Genomic DNA, 17,302 nt, shown 5'->3' on the forward strand with positions numbered 1-17,302 from the left:
ATTTATTATTTGACTTTCACTGACCATCATTAGAACGATAAATTCTTGTTGATCTTGATCCTTATCGGTTTTATTTTTGGATAAAATACCAAATAATTCTGGAAGAGAAGGCAACTTTGTGATACACTTACATAAAGGATAGTTTGCTGTAGTGAAATTGAATATTAAAACATGTTTAGAAAATAAAAGACTTAATAATAATAATAATAATAATAATCATAATAATCATAATAATCATAATAATCTTTATAGAGAAATAAAATCATGTTTAAAGTTGGTCACAACAACAAAAGTATTTTTTAGTTCTGCAGCTTTTTTGTCTCGGTCAACTTAATGTATTAACAATAAACATCATAATTGCATTTTTACCTTCAATTGATTTGGGAATAAAAACATCACTGAGTCCAGTAATCCTTTAAAAAGTTGTTGTATAAGGGTGAAGAACTAGAAAATGAAAAAGTGATCAAGTATCTTTATGTTTATCTTTTTCACTTGAAGCTTTTGTTGTCTCGCAGATACTCAACAGATTTACTCAAAAGATGAGACATAATTGACACGCTGGAGAGTTTCTGACCCATTTAATGTAAGTAAGAAAAACTGTTGTTCCTGGAGTGTGTGTGTGTGTGTGTGTGAGTCAGACGTGTTGCTAATAAAAATAAAGGTTTTACACATTCACACCTGGACAACGTGTCTAGAACATCGCAAGAGAAGGTGAGATATATTGACAAACAGCCGAGGTAGGCGACAAGTGCATTGTTTATTTTTTTTCTTTTTATTGTTTTTGGATAAAGGGACAAATGGGTGTGTGAACAGGTTTATGCAGACATCTGCCAGAAAACACAGACAGTGGTTTTCCCCACACAACTGAACAAGTACCCCAAACCAGTTCAACAGAAAAAAAAACAAAAAAAAAACTGCCCGATGACCGTCGGCCACAGTTCCGAGAAAAAAAAAAATAAACCAAATAATATTAAAAAGCAAAAGTATAAAATCAAATAAAAACCCCCGGAACCTCCGTTCTCAACGGAGCGCTCGGGTCATAATAAATAGTAACTCCCATAGTGAAGGATAAAGTTCAAGTTCAAGTTACAACAAACAGCTCTCAGAACAGGAATAGAAAAGGCTGATAACAAAATATTCCGCATTGCCATTTACAAAAAAGTCTCAACTCAAGCAGGCTTCCCCACGACCCCCCCGGGGCGGTTCTAATATGCTTTGCATATGAAAGTACCCAATCTCGATAGAAAGCACCATTTAGTATTTGGCAATGAAAAAACTGCAAAATGTTTCTTTTTAAACGTATTTATTTCCACTTTTTTTTTCTTTTAAAATCCATGTACTGCATATGATTTTCTTTCTTTTTTTTTTTTTTTTTGTTCCCCCCACTAAGTGTGATGCTGGAATGTCGTCAGGTGGGAGGGGCGAGAGACAGAAGCACAGAACAGAACAGGAAAACGTCAGCTTGCGTTACTGCATACAAGGATGGCAGCAGGGCAGGATTTGGGGGGCGGGGCGGGGGGGCAGGGGCAAGAGGAGGGGGTCCGAACTGAAAAAAAAAAAAACTGAACCCAAAGAAGATATGTACAACCACCGGTGTGGACAGGAAACTGGGCAGCGGCCATCAGATGAGCTGCCACGCCTCCCAATGCCACATACTTTAGCTGCTTTTTTTTATCAGGTTTTTTTTTCCTTTTTTATCTCTTTAAACATACAAATAATTCGCACTATATTATCCTGCCAAATTAAAAAAATATACCGTGGCAGCTTGGGATTTTTTTTCCACTACCAAAAAAAGGTACGGTAAATACCTTTCAGAGAGAACAAGCAACAGTTAAAAATACAAGCCTCAATATAAATACTATAGTGCCTACTCTAAGTGAACATTGAATTCAAATACAGTTCTAGAAATACAGAAAAAGTAGACCATAAATGTGTTTAAGCATAGGAATCAACAGGAGTGTGCATTTCCTATATTTTAACTTCTTTATTATATATTCATATATCATCTTAATCCTTTCCCCAATGCAAATTGTGTTCGACCTGAAGAGTTGTGAAGAGCCGAGGCAAAAAAAAAAAAAAAGAATACATCACAGGTTTTTGTTTGTTTTTTTTTTGTTTGTTTTTTGGGCTTTTTTCCTTTTTTCAGTTTCATATATATTGTGATCAAGTCTTGAACAACACCAAGACGCTGAGGAAAAGAGAAAGGACAACAAAAGTTTTTCTCCGAGGATATCGTGAACTCTCGAAAGGGAAACGTCGTCGACGCGCGAAAACAGCAAAGTCTGGGGAAAAGTCTGCGATCGAATGTACAAATGAGTCGGTTTTTAGCAACATTTTTAAGACGCAGACTTTGTTGATTTCGCGGATTCGCGGGTGGACTCGCCTCAAGACTGATGATGAAAGATCAAATTAGGTTGCATGCAAAAGCTACGTTCACATTAGCGCTAGCATGTAGCACTCGCTAGTCAGGGCTGCGGTCCAGTCGTGTCTTAAAAGGAGGGCGACTCTGAGATTTCGGTCTGGAGGGACTCTAAGGCCGCGTCCACAAGAAGATGTATCTTTAAAAATCGGCCGACAGCCATGTTTGCTGGGCTCTGGGAACACTTCTTTTCACTCATGTTTCAGTGAAGTTCTTGTTTGAAGCTGGTTTCTTGAAGCTAAACTACAAATATGAAACTGTTTTCTAACAGCCTCAGTAAATGTCAGTGTTTTGGGCTACCTGCAATATCAGGAATTCTGATTGTATTTTTTTAAAATACAACTACACACAACGGTATCATGAAGATGTCATGTTTCTACCACTTCATACTGGTTATTATAGGTAGTACATCTACTGGTAATGTGAACGTAGCTCAATGTCTCTTTTCCTATTTTTCTCTGGCAGCGTCCACTCGGGAAAATTGAAACAGTGTCACTTAACGTCCTAGAAAAGACCGCCGTAGCTGTCAGTGTCGAACAATGCAAACAAGACTGGTGCGCGATTTTTTAAAAATGCGTGAAAGAAACAGAAGAAGAAGGAAAGAAGAATCTGGGTTTAGAAAGCAACAGTGGAAAAAATGTGCTCTGCATTAGCATCTGAACACTGATTAGCATCATCACATTTCACTCTTTTCAAGAGCACAGATGGATTTTTTTTTTTTCTTTTTTCTTTTTTTGCAATTTTCATATTTTTGCTTGAATTCAAAGGTACAACCCTGTTTTTTGATAGAAGAGCTGTAAGTTCGATTGCCCCTGATCCCTGTATAATCCAGTTCTCACCAGCTATCTGTCTGTCTCGCTTGTATCTCTCTCCGATAAAGTGCGACCGCTAACGGCGCACAAACACTAATTTATGCATTGTTCCACACACTGACGTAACAAAGCAGCGTCGAAGGTTTGTGCTAATGCAGATACATGACACTTGTCAGCCATGTGCTGTATCCCTCAAGTTCAGGATTGTACATTACAGTTTGATCTCCTGCGTACCAGAAAGAAAAACTACACATATTCAGATATACACAATACTGGTTGTACCATGCTTGCCATTGAATCACACGTTAACGATACAGCCCATCCACAAGTCATAGGTAGCTAAACTGTGATTGATCAGAACTCCACGTCTTCGGTTAGTCACAGTCCGGTCGGGGCGGTCAGGTGCTTGATGCAAGGACCTTTCCTGGGTGGCGTCCACCTTTTTTTTTTAGCTTCATCCAGTGTGACCCCCAAACTTATACCAGATAAGATTATGGCCTATGTCGTCTTGAGATATCAAAGGCACTCTTTCTCTCTCTCTACCAAATGATAGTACGAATCAGGCTTTAGCGCACCCGTTAGAAATTTGAAGGCTGTTAATCATTAATGCGAGATTGATTTTAAAACCCTGTGAACATGTCGTCTTTTAGAAAGATCGGGATAAGTGCATTTCCAGGGTTGTATAGTGAGAATCAAAACATTTCCATGTGACAACACAAAACTGTACATGATATGTGTTACAGAATGTACGCAGCATGGATGTAGCTTTCTTGTCATTTCTCTTTTTTAAAGAATAAAAATCAAATTAAAACCCAACAAGAGAAAACAGCAACACATTTACTCGAACGACCAACCAACCATGGACAAGTTCTTTTCTTTTTTTCTTGATTAGCAAAAACTATGCATGCTGACTAATTCTTAAAAATGGAAAAGGGAAACTCATTAAAAAAAGAAAACAGTACACAACATGTAAATTATTGCACAAGAGAAAGGCTCGAAGTTTTGCGTCAATGCAAGAGTATTGCCCCGATACAGATCATGCATTCAATGGATAATGAAAACGGGGTGTGCTGGTGCAGAGCACATGGTCTTAAGCTTCCACCGGACTGGTGAAAGTGGAGTGTCTGGGTCGGGCAAATCTACAAGAGGCGTGGGAAGTAAACAGGGACAAATGGCAGACAGCTGCAGGGAGAAAGGTCCCAGAGTTCGGCCTTTATTCTGATTTAATTTCGGTACTCAAAGGACGGTCACTGTGCCATTTTTTCATATGTTTCTCCAAGGTGCTGTAGACACTGAAGGGCATCTTACAAATTTCACATTTGTACACGTCTTTGCCCACCTGACCGTGGGTCTTCATGTGGCGAGTGAGTTTGGAGCTCTGAGCACAAGCATAATTGCACAGCTCACACTTGTACGGTCGTTCCCCCGTATGGCTCCGCCGATGCACTGTCAGGTTACTACAGTTCTTGAACACCTTGCCACAATACTCGCAAGTATCGCTCCGTCGACCATCCTTGGAGCATGGCCGTCCGTGAGGCCCCAGGTGTGGCGTACTGCCTCCGCTGCAGGTGCCGCTGCGACCTGACATGCCACCATCCAGTTCCCCTGGAGGAGTCGAGAAGCGTAGGCTACCATTCTCTGAAGAATGTTCCGACGAAGATGCGAAGGGCGATTGTCTTGAATCCCCAAAGTTCAGAAAAGGGTCCTTGAGTTGTCGGGATGCTGCGTAGCCAGCCAGCCACTGGGAGTACACGTTCTCTGTGTTTGGGATTGTGGGAGTTGGCAAGTCAAATTCTTTTTCCAGCTTAATTCTTTTGGAAAAAGGACTGAGTGGACTTGGGCTACCCAAAAGCAGTTTCTTAGACAGGCCCACAGAGGCAGATTCATTTGGAGAAGCACCCCGCCCATTGACTGTGGAGACGTGACCCTCCTCCCCACGCTCTGTATCCAATGCTGTGTCCCCATCACACATGTCACGATTGTGGTGATGGTCCCGGTTAAGATGATGGTGCAAGTGGTTCTCCCGGGCCATGGCGTTTCTTTTGTGTGCATTAAGGGCTTCGCTGAAGTGATGCATGCTGGCTGCAAGTCCCATCCCCTGCATCACTTCAGGCAGTGAGCGAGGAATGGACCCCTCATCTGCGATGCCTCCAAGTCGGCTCCCGATGCCTCCGTTGTTTTCATGCTGACGTGTTGTTTCAAGGTTCAAGCCAAAGTGATAGGTGTTGTTGATTCTCCTTCCTGGCCTCTCCCCATTCTGCTCGACTTCCTCCTCTGGTTCTTCTTCCTCCTCTTCCTCTTCTTCTTCCTCCTCTTCTTCTTCCTCCTCCTCTTCTTCTTCCTCATCCTCTCCATTCTCACGGAGCATTCTATTGTTTTCATTTTTAAGCTTGGCCACCACTGACTTAAGGGCATTGCTGGCACTACTCAGATGATCGCTGGTTCCAGGCTCAGGTGAGGACGCGGTGGAGAGCCCGTCTTCTGATTTTCCTGTGTTTGGCGACGAGGACTTGTGCATGTGTGTCTTCATGTGGCGCTTAAGTTTGCTTGCTTGTGTGCAGGCATGGTCGCAGAGATGACACTTATACGGCTTCTCTCCTGTGTGGCTGCGCCGATGAACAATTAAGTTACTCTGGAACTTGAAGGCCTTTCCGCAAAACTCACAACACTTTGATTTCAAGGCTGTGGAAGTAGGTGTTGCCCCTGCCGTGGGGAGAGGGGTGGTTGGAGTAGTCTGAGAGCCAACGGGTGACTGCATTGAGCCTGGAAGCGGTGGTGGGGTTGCTAGGTAAGGAGGTTTGCTGCCTCCTGAGCCTCCACTGCCTCCTGTCTGGAATGGCTGAAGCAGGCGTTGCATGGGGCTTGGCCTGCTTGGGGATAGTGGAGGAGAGGACCCTGAGGTGTTGCCCGCCAGTTCTCGTAGCCGCCGTGAGAAGTCCATTGTTGGAGGGGGGTCCAAGGGCAGAGGAGGATTTAGGCGCAGCACTCTGTCAAAGGCACTCGGGTGGTGGGCTGCAAGCGCCAGCTCCTCTGGACTCAGATGATGTGGTTCCAGGTGGTTTCTTGGAGGAGGGCTAAAGAGAGGGGGCGTCGGAGGAAAGCGCTGATGATTGGCCACACCAGGAGGTCCACCAGGGCCGTGCATCATCCCAGCTCCCACACTATCCCTACCCCCTGAACCTGAGCCAGGGATTCGGAGAAGGTTGAATGGGCTTGCGTCGGGCGGCAGGTGGAGGCCGTGCAGGGGTGGCTGAGAGGGGCAGTCAGCGCCACCACCCAGAGCAGAAGGCCCACCCATTCTTGGCGTGAGGGGGCTCCCATGTTCACTTTCAAGGTAAATGCGAAAACCGTGGTTGTTCTGGGCGTGCTGCAGCAGGAACCAGGCACTGCCATAGGACTGCTTGCAGGTAGTGCAGGTATATGTGGTGGGCTCCTCCTTACCTATGGAGACAGATAAAACACATTTAGTTTGAGAAGTCCAAAAAAGACAGATCACATGACAAGATGAGCTTCAGAGTAAAACTTTCAGAATTCGGTTTTGAACAACAAACCTCTTATTGAGGTCATGCCCCACATGAGTACCATGTGAGCAGTGTGTGTGTGTGTGTTCATGTGTGTGTGTGTCTGAGAGAGAGAGCATGAGTTTTCATCTTCCTTTTAAACAGCTAAGGGACCTCTTTCTCCCTTTGGACAGACTGTGAGTCCTTCGTTGTCAGCAGATGAACAAAGACATCGGGGCGTCCCGGTGGACGTCTGCCTCCTACTGATCCACGACAATAGACAATCGCTAATATCTATGAACACACACATGCCGCGGCAACAGAACACGATCCTATCCTCGATTTTTCATTATCGTTACTGGTCAGCGTCGCCCACCCAACGACGATCAGAGCGCCGTAGAAGTCCGTGGAATGCAGAGCCGTAGGATAGTGAAAACACCTCTTTTGCTCATGTGCAGCCTTCCGCAGAGCGACAAGGGGATCACTTAAAATAATAATTGCCTTTCAATAGCCGCAGCTACGATGACCCACTAAGCATGTCTAATCTTATTAGGATGCCGTTCGCTCGCCGATTGGCTCGTTTACAAATTTGATGATGAAGAATCCCCCGCTGGTGCTGGACTTAAATAACAAAGTGGGGTGTGATCATCCGTCGCAGATTCACCAAAGTGTGAAAATGAAGTGTCTGAGATGAACATTTATCCAGAATCAGGAAATAAACAATACACAAGTATCTACTGGGATTTAATAAAAAACACTAATTATCTTCTTGAATACTTGAATTTTATTTCCCAGACTCCCCCTGGAGCTGGTCAATTACAGGCTGGAAGTTCAGTTCACTTTACTGGCGTTGAAATGATTAAAGTTGAGAGCCTCACCCCTGTCACCGAGGACAGTGTAGACGGTGACATATGATTGGAATTGCATCAGAAGCCGACATTCCGACAAAAAGGCTTGTATAAGATCTTGAGATCCAGACAAAGTAGAATCAATAAAACTATCCCAGCTACACAGGACAGAAGGCAGGCAAACGTCTGTACATTTTTGGCCTCATAGCGAGAAGATTGTAGGTTTTAATCCAGCTTGGAGAGAACTTGTTCCCCCATTCATTTATGGGTTTCATCTGAGTTCTTATTTTTCTTCCCAAAAAAAACAAACAATTTAGCCTCAAAATAATACTGACAGAACACAGACAAACACCGTTTACATTTGTACATTTTTGTAATCTCGACTCTATTGTATAAATAAATTATACAACACTGATTTGGCACCAGTATCAGATGAAAAATAAACAATACTCTACTTGTAACCAGGAAGTATCCAAAATTGTAGACGATTTATGGCTAAAATAGTTCATCCAAACACAAGAAAATCATTGATTTGATGTTTTTTTGTACCATTATCTTGTAGCTACAGCGCCCCCTACTGATCTGGAGTACTTCTCACAGCAGTTGTGTTACCAAGCTGATCTTTCTCGGAAATATTTGTCTAATTATTGGGCACAAAAAAGATAAGTTGAAGGTTAAAATACACTTGATTGTGTACTCTCTGTTTGGCAAAACTATCAGTACCAACTGTTCCACTGAAATGATCTCCGCGCTGATTCTAAAACGGGTCGACTACGTCGGAGCAGGTGTGAGTATGAAGTCGGTCCATTTTCTGCATCAATCAGCGACTAATTGTTGAGGTACGACACCAGGAAGTCGAGCGAGGTTTGACGAAGCGGCGGCGGCGTTGAGCCGACGGGCCAAAACTCGGGGAGGCTCAAAAGAATAACAACAAGTAAAAGATAACTCTGCGGCTAATATGTTCCTGGACTGCGGCTCTGACTCGCTGATTGAAACTGTGAGGTTAATGGATTTTAGAGTAGGCGACTGCTCCACTCTGTCTCCTCGTAATACACTCCCATCAGCCACTTCATTAGGCAAACTCGCCGCCACTCCGAGGTGGAGAAATGAAGAGAGGAACTGAGAGGCAGGAAAAGTGACGACCAAGAGGCCGACGCAGAAGAACTTTGACGAAGATGGAAGAGAAAGTTGTGTCCAGCTTACAGGGAGCGCACACACACACACACACCACACACACACACACACACACACACACAGAGAGCCACGTTCAGGTGACAAGCGGAGGCATTAAGCCCTGTTAAGCCGAGGGCATCGCCCGGACACTCGAGTGGCGCTCGGTGGGAGAGAGGAAGTACGACAGCTTAGCTCATGTTTCACAACTCCTCTTGTTAGAATGTGTGTGTTCTTGTGTGTGTGTGTGTGTGTGTGTGTGTGTGTGAGCGACTCTCCTCTCGCTCGGTGCAACCATTTCAGCGAGAGCGTGACATTCGATCACAAGGCCAGAAGCCGAAACACACAGACCAGTGAACCAAACTGCCACGACGAGCGCTTCCACGTTCACTTCGGGTCCTTTAGAAAACTTAAAATAGGATTTCAATGAATTGATGAGTTAAATCTTATATGAAGATAATATTTTTTAGCAGGTTTCCATCATATTTCTGCTTTCATCTTTGAGTCTTCAAATGATAGCTTAATAGTAATACATGTGGTCAATCAGTGATGCTGTTATTACCATTATATATATATATATATTTAGAAATAAAGTAGTAATTAAAGGATGACAGTATGAATAACATCATCTTTGAAACCAAAATGTGTTTTGTAACACAAAACCATACTTGGGAAAAAAAAGGAACAAATCAATTTGATAAATATGGGGAATTATACATTACAGTTCGGTTCTATATAAATATTAATAAAGTTAAGGTGAAGGTAAGTTCATTAAAAAGTATGTCATTATGTAAAGAAAGAAATAAAAATACAAACAAAATATAGGCGATTAAAGCCAATAAAGATACTGTTATAATAGATCTTTTGTTTTTTTTAGATCAATAAATATGAATTTCAGATGGAAAATAATCAATTTATTGTTGCATATGATATGATGGTAAAGGAGTCAAGATGCTTAAGATCCTTAGGTCAGAAAGTCTACAGGCTACAGAGCAGTGCGGGACCGAACCGGAGGCTCAATAAATGGCAGCCGCCGGACCACGAACGGATCCCGAGCGTTGATACATCATAACATCCACACATCCATCTCCTCCCCCTCATCAGCAGCAGTGTGTCCTTGGTCGCGCCCACCTCTGGGTGAGATGATAGTAATTGAGGTAATGGAACATCACTGGAACAGGATTAGCGACGCATACTGGGAGTGAGGGACAATGTCCCTTAATACAATTTGGGATTTCCGTCTAAGCTTGAGGCTTTCAGGCTCATATTTACATGTGGGCAGCGGCGCTCACCTCCGTCACCTCCTGCTTTAATATCGACTCACGCTGAGATTCCACAGAGTCCTCGGTCACGCTGCTGCTTCACTTCACACTCCGACAGGAAATACAACTCTTGCTCTCGTACGACTCAATCAACGTATATGATGAGAAATTTGTTAAAGTATTTTTATGAATGGTTCATTGGCTACATGTTTACATGAAAAAATAGTATTTTTTGGATCTTATATTGTTCATACAAAAGAAAGAAACACAAATAAAGCCAAATACAATCCTGACAAAATAATCTAGTTCAAAAGACGAGTAAGAGGAAGTAAACATACTTCATTTTATTTTAACTTGTTTTATTATTTCCGACCCCTTTTTTAAAATTATTCTTCAGTTTGTGTCTAATATTTCTACAAATATATCCATATAAATAAACAATATATAAGCACTCATAGGAATACTTAACATATAACTCTGTATTACACAATAAAACATGATAAAGAATCATATATTTATCCATATATCATCATATATACACATAAATAATATGTTATTATTATTATTATTATTAAAGCAACATACATATACATCATTTACTAATTTACAATATAGCCCTCAATACTATTTTATATTTCTAGGTGTGTCTCCCCTCATCCTCAGTTTTATCACATTTTCTCTAACATACCTTTTTCTTTTTAACAGATTTTATATTTTGCACAAGTGGACCAGGTGAAAGAATTACAGTAAACACAACACTCCAAATTATATTCTACTTCAACTCAGGATCACTTAACACTGCTGTTGGACTCCCGACCTGAGCGAGGCGTGTGGACAAAAGTGCAGAAAAAAGTGCAAAAACAAAACAGGAAGTTAACGTAAGTAAGTAGCTAAGTACTTTATAATGACTGCTTGTTAGTGTTAACTTTCTTGTGTGTTTTTAGGGTTAAAAAAACCTACGATTTCGGCTACGATCAGTGTGTAAAATAAAGAGTTGTGACTCTCAACACTGACGCGGGATCGATGCTACGAATTGACAGACTAGCTAGCCGCGAGCTAAGCTAGCAGCAACACACCAGCAACTGAAAAATGTGCCATTTCTGATGTCAGACCTCACAACAAAGCTCGACATAACCTTTTTTTTCTCATGAATGAAGTGTCTTCACCTGCTACAGTCCGACATCTACGACTCCAAAAAGTTATTGTTCTAAATAGTGAAACTAAATTTATCGGTACTTCCTCCCAAAATCCGTCAGAACAGCAACGTTTTTCTGAAAACATCGTTTACTTCAAAGGAGTCGCCGTGACCGATCGACCGCTTTATTCGTCTTAATCCAGGTCCGACAACGACAGTCTCTCGACGCGAGGAATCCAAACAAAAGTATTTAAATCAACAGGAACAACAATGTAGTATTGAGCCAGTGTGATGTCACGCTGTGTGTGGACGCACGATCACGAGTGCGGTGCCGCCTGAACACACACACACACATTCGCCTGATGGGCAAAAATATCAATACCGTCTGTCCGTGTGTGTGTTTCTGTGTGTTCGTGTGTGTTGTTCATGTGTGTGTGTGTGATATATCAATACCTTCTGTCTCTGTGTTTGGAGCCCCTGCTGTGCTACAGACTGTAGTATCTACAACCCTCTCGCTCGGTGTGTGTGTTTGTGTTTGTGTGTGTGTAGTGTGTGTGTGAGACGGTGTGTGTGTGTGTGCCTGCACGCGTGTTTCAGCAGAAGAAGGAAATTTTGTCATGTGGTAGCTATAATGAGGAATCACACAAACATGGACACACATGGACACACACAGACTCACATATGGGGGACACACACATGGACACACACACACACACACGGCTGGTCTCATAAAAAAACAGTTTTAATGACACAGTCAGGGCCTCTAAACTGCATTTATAAAAGTAATTAAATGGACCGGACGTTTGTAAAGTCGGTGGAGATGGTGTTAGAGTCGATTGTGCGAGCGTGTGTGCGTGTGTGTGTGAGTGTGTGTCCGTTTGTAAGGCCAGCACTCATGATAGCGGGGACAGCCTCCACTTAACCCTCAACCACCACCTCGAAATTACAGAGCATCCAAATTATAGCACTTGTGTGAGCGGAGAGATTGAGGGAGCACAACTTGGTGCTGACACACACACACACACACACACACACACACACACACACACATACACACACACACCATGACTCAAGTGGAACACAGGAATGCAGAACTTCCCGTATGACACCTGATCTGTTGCCTACATCAAAATTCCTTTTAATTGAAAGGCAGTTATGAAGAAAACTAAATATTTTGTTGTTTGTAACTTGAGACACGGAGATATAGTCGGTTTAATTTCAATTTAACTTCTTCGACACGGCCCGAGTGTAGCGACACACACTCACACCCAAGACCCTTAGATAAGGTCTTCAAATGATGCCGTCATTAATGTAGATCTGGACAACAAGTGTTTTTATCCTTCTTTAAAGGATGTTGAAATGTTTCACCCATAGTTCAATCGTGATCAATATTGTCTTTGTGATTGTTTGTATTTAGTCAAATTAATAAAGAATCTATTGAATAAATAACTATACTAATAAAGTATACTTCAAGTATAATCACAGTACAAACCCTATACTTCTATACCATACAGAGTGCAAGAATGCTCCTCCCATGATGCAACACTAATAGACCCAGGGACTCATTCATTCCTCATACTATAAAAACAAAAATGTCTATAAAAGTTACTTAAACTCACTTTTCCCACAATATAAAGCAGACCTGGACACTTTAAATGCTTTTAATAAGCGACCATTCAACTGTATTTAAGTGGCCCTTGTGAGACCATGATCACGTATTCACTTTTATTCTTTTGTTTTATTTTAATTGTGCATTACTAGTTAAAATTTAAATACAATTACAGGGTTTTTGTTTAGGGACCTTTGTCCCTATTTTATTTATTTAAGTCTCAAACAGATTCAAGCGAATAGGAAGTAATAATTGGGGAAAGTGATACGAACAAATAAAAGTTGTACAGAATACAATCAAATACTCATTTTACCTCTGAGTATTTAGGTATTATTTTAGTCTTCGCATTATATTTAGGCTTTCTACTCGTTTGTTTTTTAGCTTGACGGCCCCTCACAGCAGTGACTGTACATAATGTGGCCCCTGGGGAAGTTTAATTGCCCACGACTGATATAAAGTCTCTTGTTTTTCATCAGTTCGTTCGTTTGACGCCGCAGTGTTTAATTGGGTTTCATTTCTGCGGCATTGACAATAATCCTGATCTCATGCGTCTGTGCTCCGAGCACCAGTTTCCTTCTGTGACTCACGGTCATTTGGCTTTTTTTCAAATCATTGACTTGCTCGACAGGTCTGACGCTCAGCGCCGGTCCAAACAAATCACTGACGGAGCCTCCAGAGGCCGGTGGAATTTGAGGACATTCCTTCACTGAATAAGAAGAAAAAATGGAAAATAGAGAAAATAAAAGTGCCAGTTCTGCCAAGAACGTATTTTCGGTTGTTGGTTGTTTTGTTTTTTTTTGGGACGCACACTATCGAGTGATCTGCAGGGACCCACAACAGCAGGACAATTCGGGACAATTCAGGACAATTCGTGCGTCTTTAGTGACCACGGTGGGAGATCACTCTGAGCCGAACGCACCTCGGCTGCACACACTCATCCCTCGTCTAATCCCCGCGGTCGCTTCATCCCTCCATCTGTCCGTCAACATCACACACACAGGTGGCTGTTTTCTCTCTTCTCAGAGTCTTTATTTCATTATTTTTATCATAGTTTCCTAAACCGCCGTCTCTGCCTCAGACGTCTGGCAACGGACGGGAGTCACGAGAAAAAAAAAAAAAGGAGGGATGGAATGAAGGAAACAAGAGCGTGAATCAGAAAAAAAAAAGTCGGACACCTCAACCGCCCGCACACACAACAATATGTCTACTAGATGCAACTTGCCCAAAATCTCCTCCCGCCCTCCTCCCGCCTCCCGCCTCTCCCAGGTGGGAAGCACTCAGCTCCGACTTTAATTGTATTCATCCGACAAGGCCAATCGATAGAGGACATATTTAATACAAATTTATGACTATTAGCCATCAGCGATAAAGAGCTGTTATTTTCCAGGAGAGCTCTGGCTTGTGGTGAGGAAGAAGGAGAGGAGGAGGAGGAGGAGGAGGAGGAAGAAGAGGAGGAGGAGGAGGAGGAGGAGGAGGAGGAAGGAGGACGGAGAGGAAACACAAGCCTCTAGCTCGGTGTCCCACAGTCTGACCTTGGAGAGGTCGAGTATTTAGGCTACGACTCTGAAACGCCGGCGCTAGCACGTCCCGCTACTAGCGCCGGTTTCATTAGCACGTGCACCGAGAGAGACTCGACACAGTGGCGTCACTCAAGTTCGAAAATGACACTTGGATGGATCAAGACCCTTAGAAAAAAGTAGTATAATTGAAGTTAATTTCGTCAACAGTACTTGGGATAACTTAGCTATACTAAGGTGTATAGTGTACTCAAGTATACTAATGTGAAACTTATTCATACTAAATTGGAACATAAGTACACAAGTATACTTCGAAGTGTCACTGTACTACCATACATCTATAGTTTAGTTTACAGAAGAATACTTAAAGTATAATCAAAGTACAATATTCTCTATACGACTATACTATACTGAGAGCACGAATGTTCCTCCCATGATGCAACACTAACAGACTCAGGGACCCATTCATTCCTCGTGCTATTAGTCTTTATGACTTTGAGTTTTGGGGTGAGCCGCAGAGTGAAGGGATAATGTATTGTATGTTAACCTTTGTATCCTTTTAAGATTTTAATTTATTTATAGTTTTTATCCTTTAATCTATGATCTCTATTTTTGCACTTTGTTCTTGATTTTATGAAACTTCTGTACGTTCTATCGTCTGTTGTGAAGTGGAAACCTAATTTCCTGAAGGAGCTCCCTAGAGGGATTAATAAAGTCTATCTAATCTAATCTAATCTAATCTAATCTATACTACCCATTGTATGATGTATATACTTCTAGTTCGTGTTATGGTAAAATGCATTACACTTAACAGACCGAAGAGGGACACGAACTGGCAAAGTTTCTGGCAAGTTAAAAAAAAAAGAGGAAGTTTAATGTTTTTGTTTGCATGTCTTTAAGGTACATTAAGGTAATGCACATGCAAAATGTTTGCTATAAACCTAGTCTCAAGTACTACATGATCGCACACATGTAGATTTATAAAGGTGGTCACCCACTCCCATAATCCTTTGCACAGTTTTACTTCTGGATCACCACAGAAATACTGTTCCCCAAAGAAAAAAAGGCAGCACACTGTTCTGGAAGTACAATTCACAAAGTATACTTTAAGTATTATTCTAAATCAGTTTAGTATATTATATTATATAAGTATACCATTTTAGTATGAATTAGTATACTCATAGTACACTTGAATATACTTTTGTTTCTTTATTTGTATTTTGATTCCTCTGCAGTTTAGAACTTCAACGACACACAATCTTTACAACTTCATAAATTGAACCTAAAAATGCTTCAAACTTTCTTGAAGTAACGGCTCCCGTCGTCACTGCACATCACACACATTCATAGAATGGCACACACACAACTAGTCTCATGTAGAAAAAAAAACACTTTTAATGACACGCTTCAATGTGAAAACCTTCAAGGCAACACAATACTATTGATCTGTGGCTTTCACGACTTCAAGTCAAGCCGAAGCAAACTTTTGCATTGAATGCATGAAGTGTTAAACTTTGGTTTAGCTCCTTCTAGCTGACGTGTAAATACTTGAATTACTGAATTTAATAAGTTTCATAACTCAAAAAACAGTCCAAATAAGAACAACTTTAGACACACTCCACACTTTAACAGGCTTAGAAAAGTGAAGGTAGGACAATGATGGATTGACGTTGAAATTATACAACTGGGGACCTAAAAATTATGTGTTTCTTTAGATTTGAATTGTACGATTTAAAGTGGACAAAAAACTTGATGAAAAATCCAATGTCATGATAATGATAAAGATTTGCACAGTCAACAAACCGTTTTTGAGGCAAATCAACTTTTTAACTTAATTTTACCTTGTAAAAAAACGGAGGGACACAAACCTAATGACAGTCATCACTGTTAACATTTGATCTTCTAATGCACTTTAAACTCAGATATTAAATTCAATTCAATTCAATTTTATTTCATAAATTCAGATTCAGATTAAGATTCAACATTGATAAATATATACTTCTTGGATCATGGCCCAGGAGCGAAAGGGATTATGTTGATATAGTATCAAGATGCAAGTGATTAAGGTACGTTAAACTACAGATGTTATAATTGCCAACACAACGTGTTAAAGACAGTTGGGTGAATAGAAAATGTGTTCGACCCACAAAATGTTAGAATTCTTTTAGGCCTTTGTGTTATTTCCTTTTATCCTTGCACTTTATATTTGTACTTTGTTATCTATTTGCACTTTGTTCTTTTTTTATTTGCACGTTCTTCTTGTTTTTGCTTTTATAAAACCAGATCCAGAGAGATTTATAAAGTCTATCTAGCAAGTATGCATCTATTATCTATCTATCAAGCGCTATGCTATTTTTGCAGTTAGCAACATTCCTTTCGGCTTTAAACATCATATCATCTTGTTCTTTGTCTTAAGACTTAAATTGTATCATCTTGTTCTTTCTCTTTATTTCTCTTTATTTGTGTTCTTATTTTATTTTAATTTATTTTTATGAATAATTGCTGTATTGCTGTGGCTAATTGGAAAAAATCAATAAAGTTCTACCTAACCTGAACCTCCATCTCGGAACTTGTGTGATTCTCTTCGAGTGAAAGCTAAACCTGGGAATTACGGTGACACTTCCTGGGTTTAAGTTATGAAAATATCCAGAGGAGCTAATGTTTTCGTGAAGCTCATTTGAAGCCATTTTGTGTCGTAGAAATTCAGGAACATGTTTTAATTTGACATTAAAAAAGTCATTCATGGATGAAAGTCTATTGTTCGTTTTGTGACGGTTGCACAAGTTGTTGTATATTTCTTAAAAGACAGAAAAAAAAAAAGTGAAATACTTTCCATTGACAACTTTACAGAGAGTTTTTTTTCCAGGTTCCAACGAGGTCTTCTCCGCACACACGGTCGCTCCGGCACAGTAGGAAACTTCAGGTGTTGATTTTCACCTCCAATGATTTCATGTCGCGGAAGAATAGCCGAGGAAGTCAACAATAATAAATGTCCTATCATAGATTGGGCTCTTTTAAACACACAGAGCC

General features: G+C 41.1%; 1 protein-coding gene across 4 annotated transcripts in view; it reads right to left on the reverse strand.

Moving 5' to 3' along the window:
- Positions 1–738: 738 nt before the first annotated feature.
- The window catches only part of bcl11aa (BCL11 transcription factor A a), a 53,336-nt gene continuing 36,772 nt past the window's right edge, over positions 739–17,302 (reverse strand). For all 4 annotated transcript variants that reach the window (XM_087803189.1, XM_087803187.1, XM_087803188.1 and 1 more), the window contains one exon: positions 739–6,672. In XM_087803189.1, coding sequence (XP_087659315.1) covers positions 4,445–6,672 — 2,228 coding nt within the window. In that variant the 3' untranslated portion in view covers positions 739–4,444. The remainder of the gene's footprint in view (positions 6,673–17,302) is intronic.

The sequence above is a fragment of the Callionymus lyra genome, chromosome 11 (genome assembly GCF_982586985.1).
Source record: "Callionymus lyra chromosome 11, fCalLyr1.hap1.1, whole genome shotgun sequence".
NCBI lineage: Eukaryota > Metazoa > Chordata > Actinopteri > Syngnathiformes > Callionymidae > Callionymus > Callionymus lyra.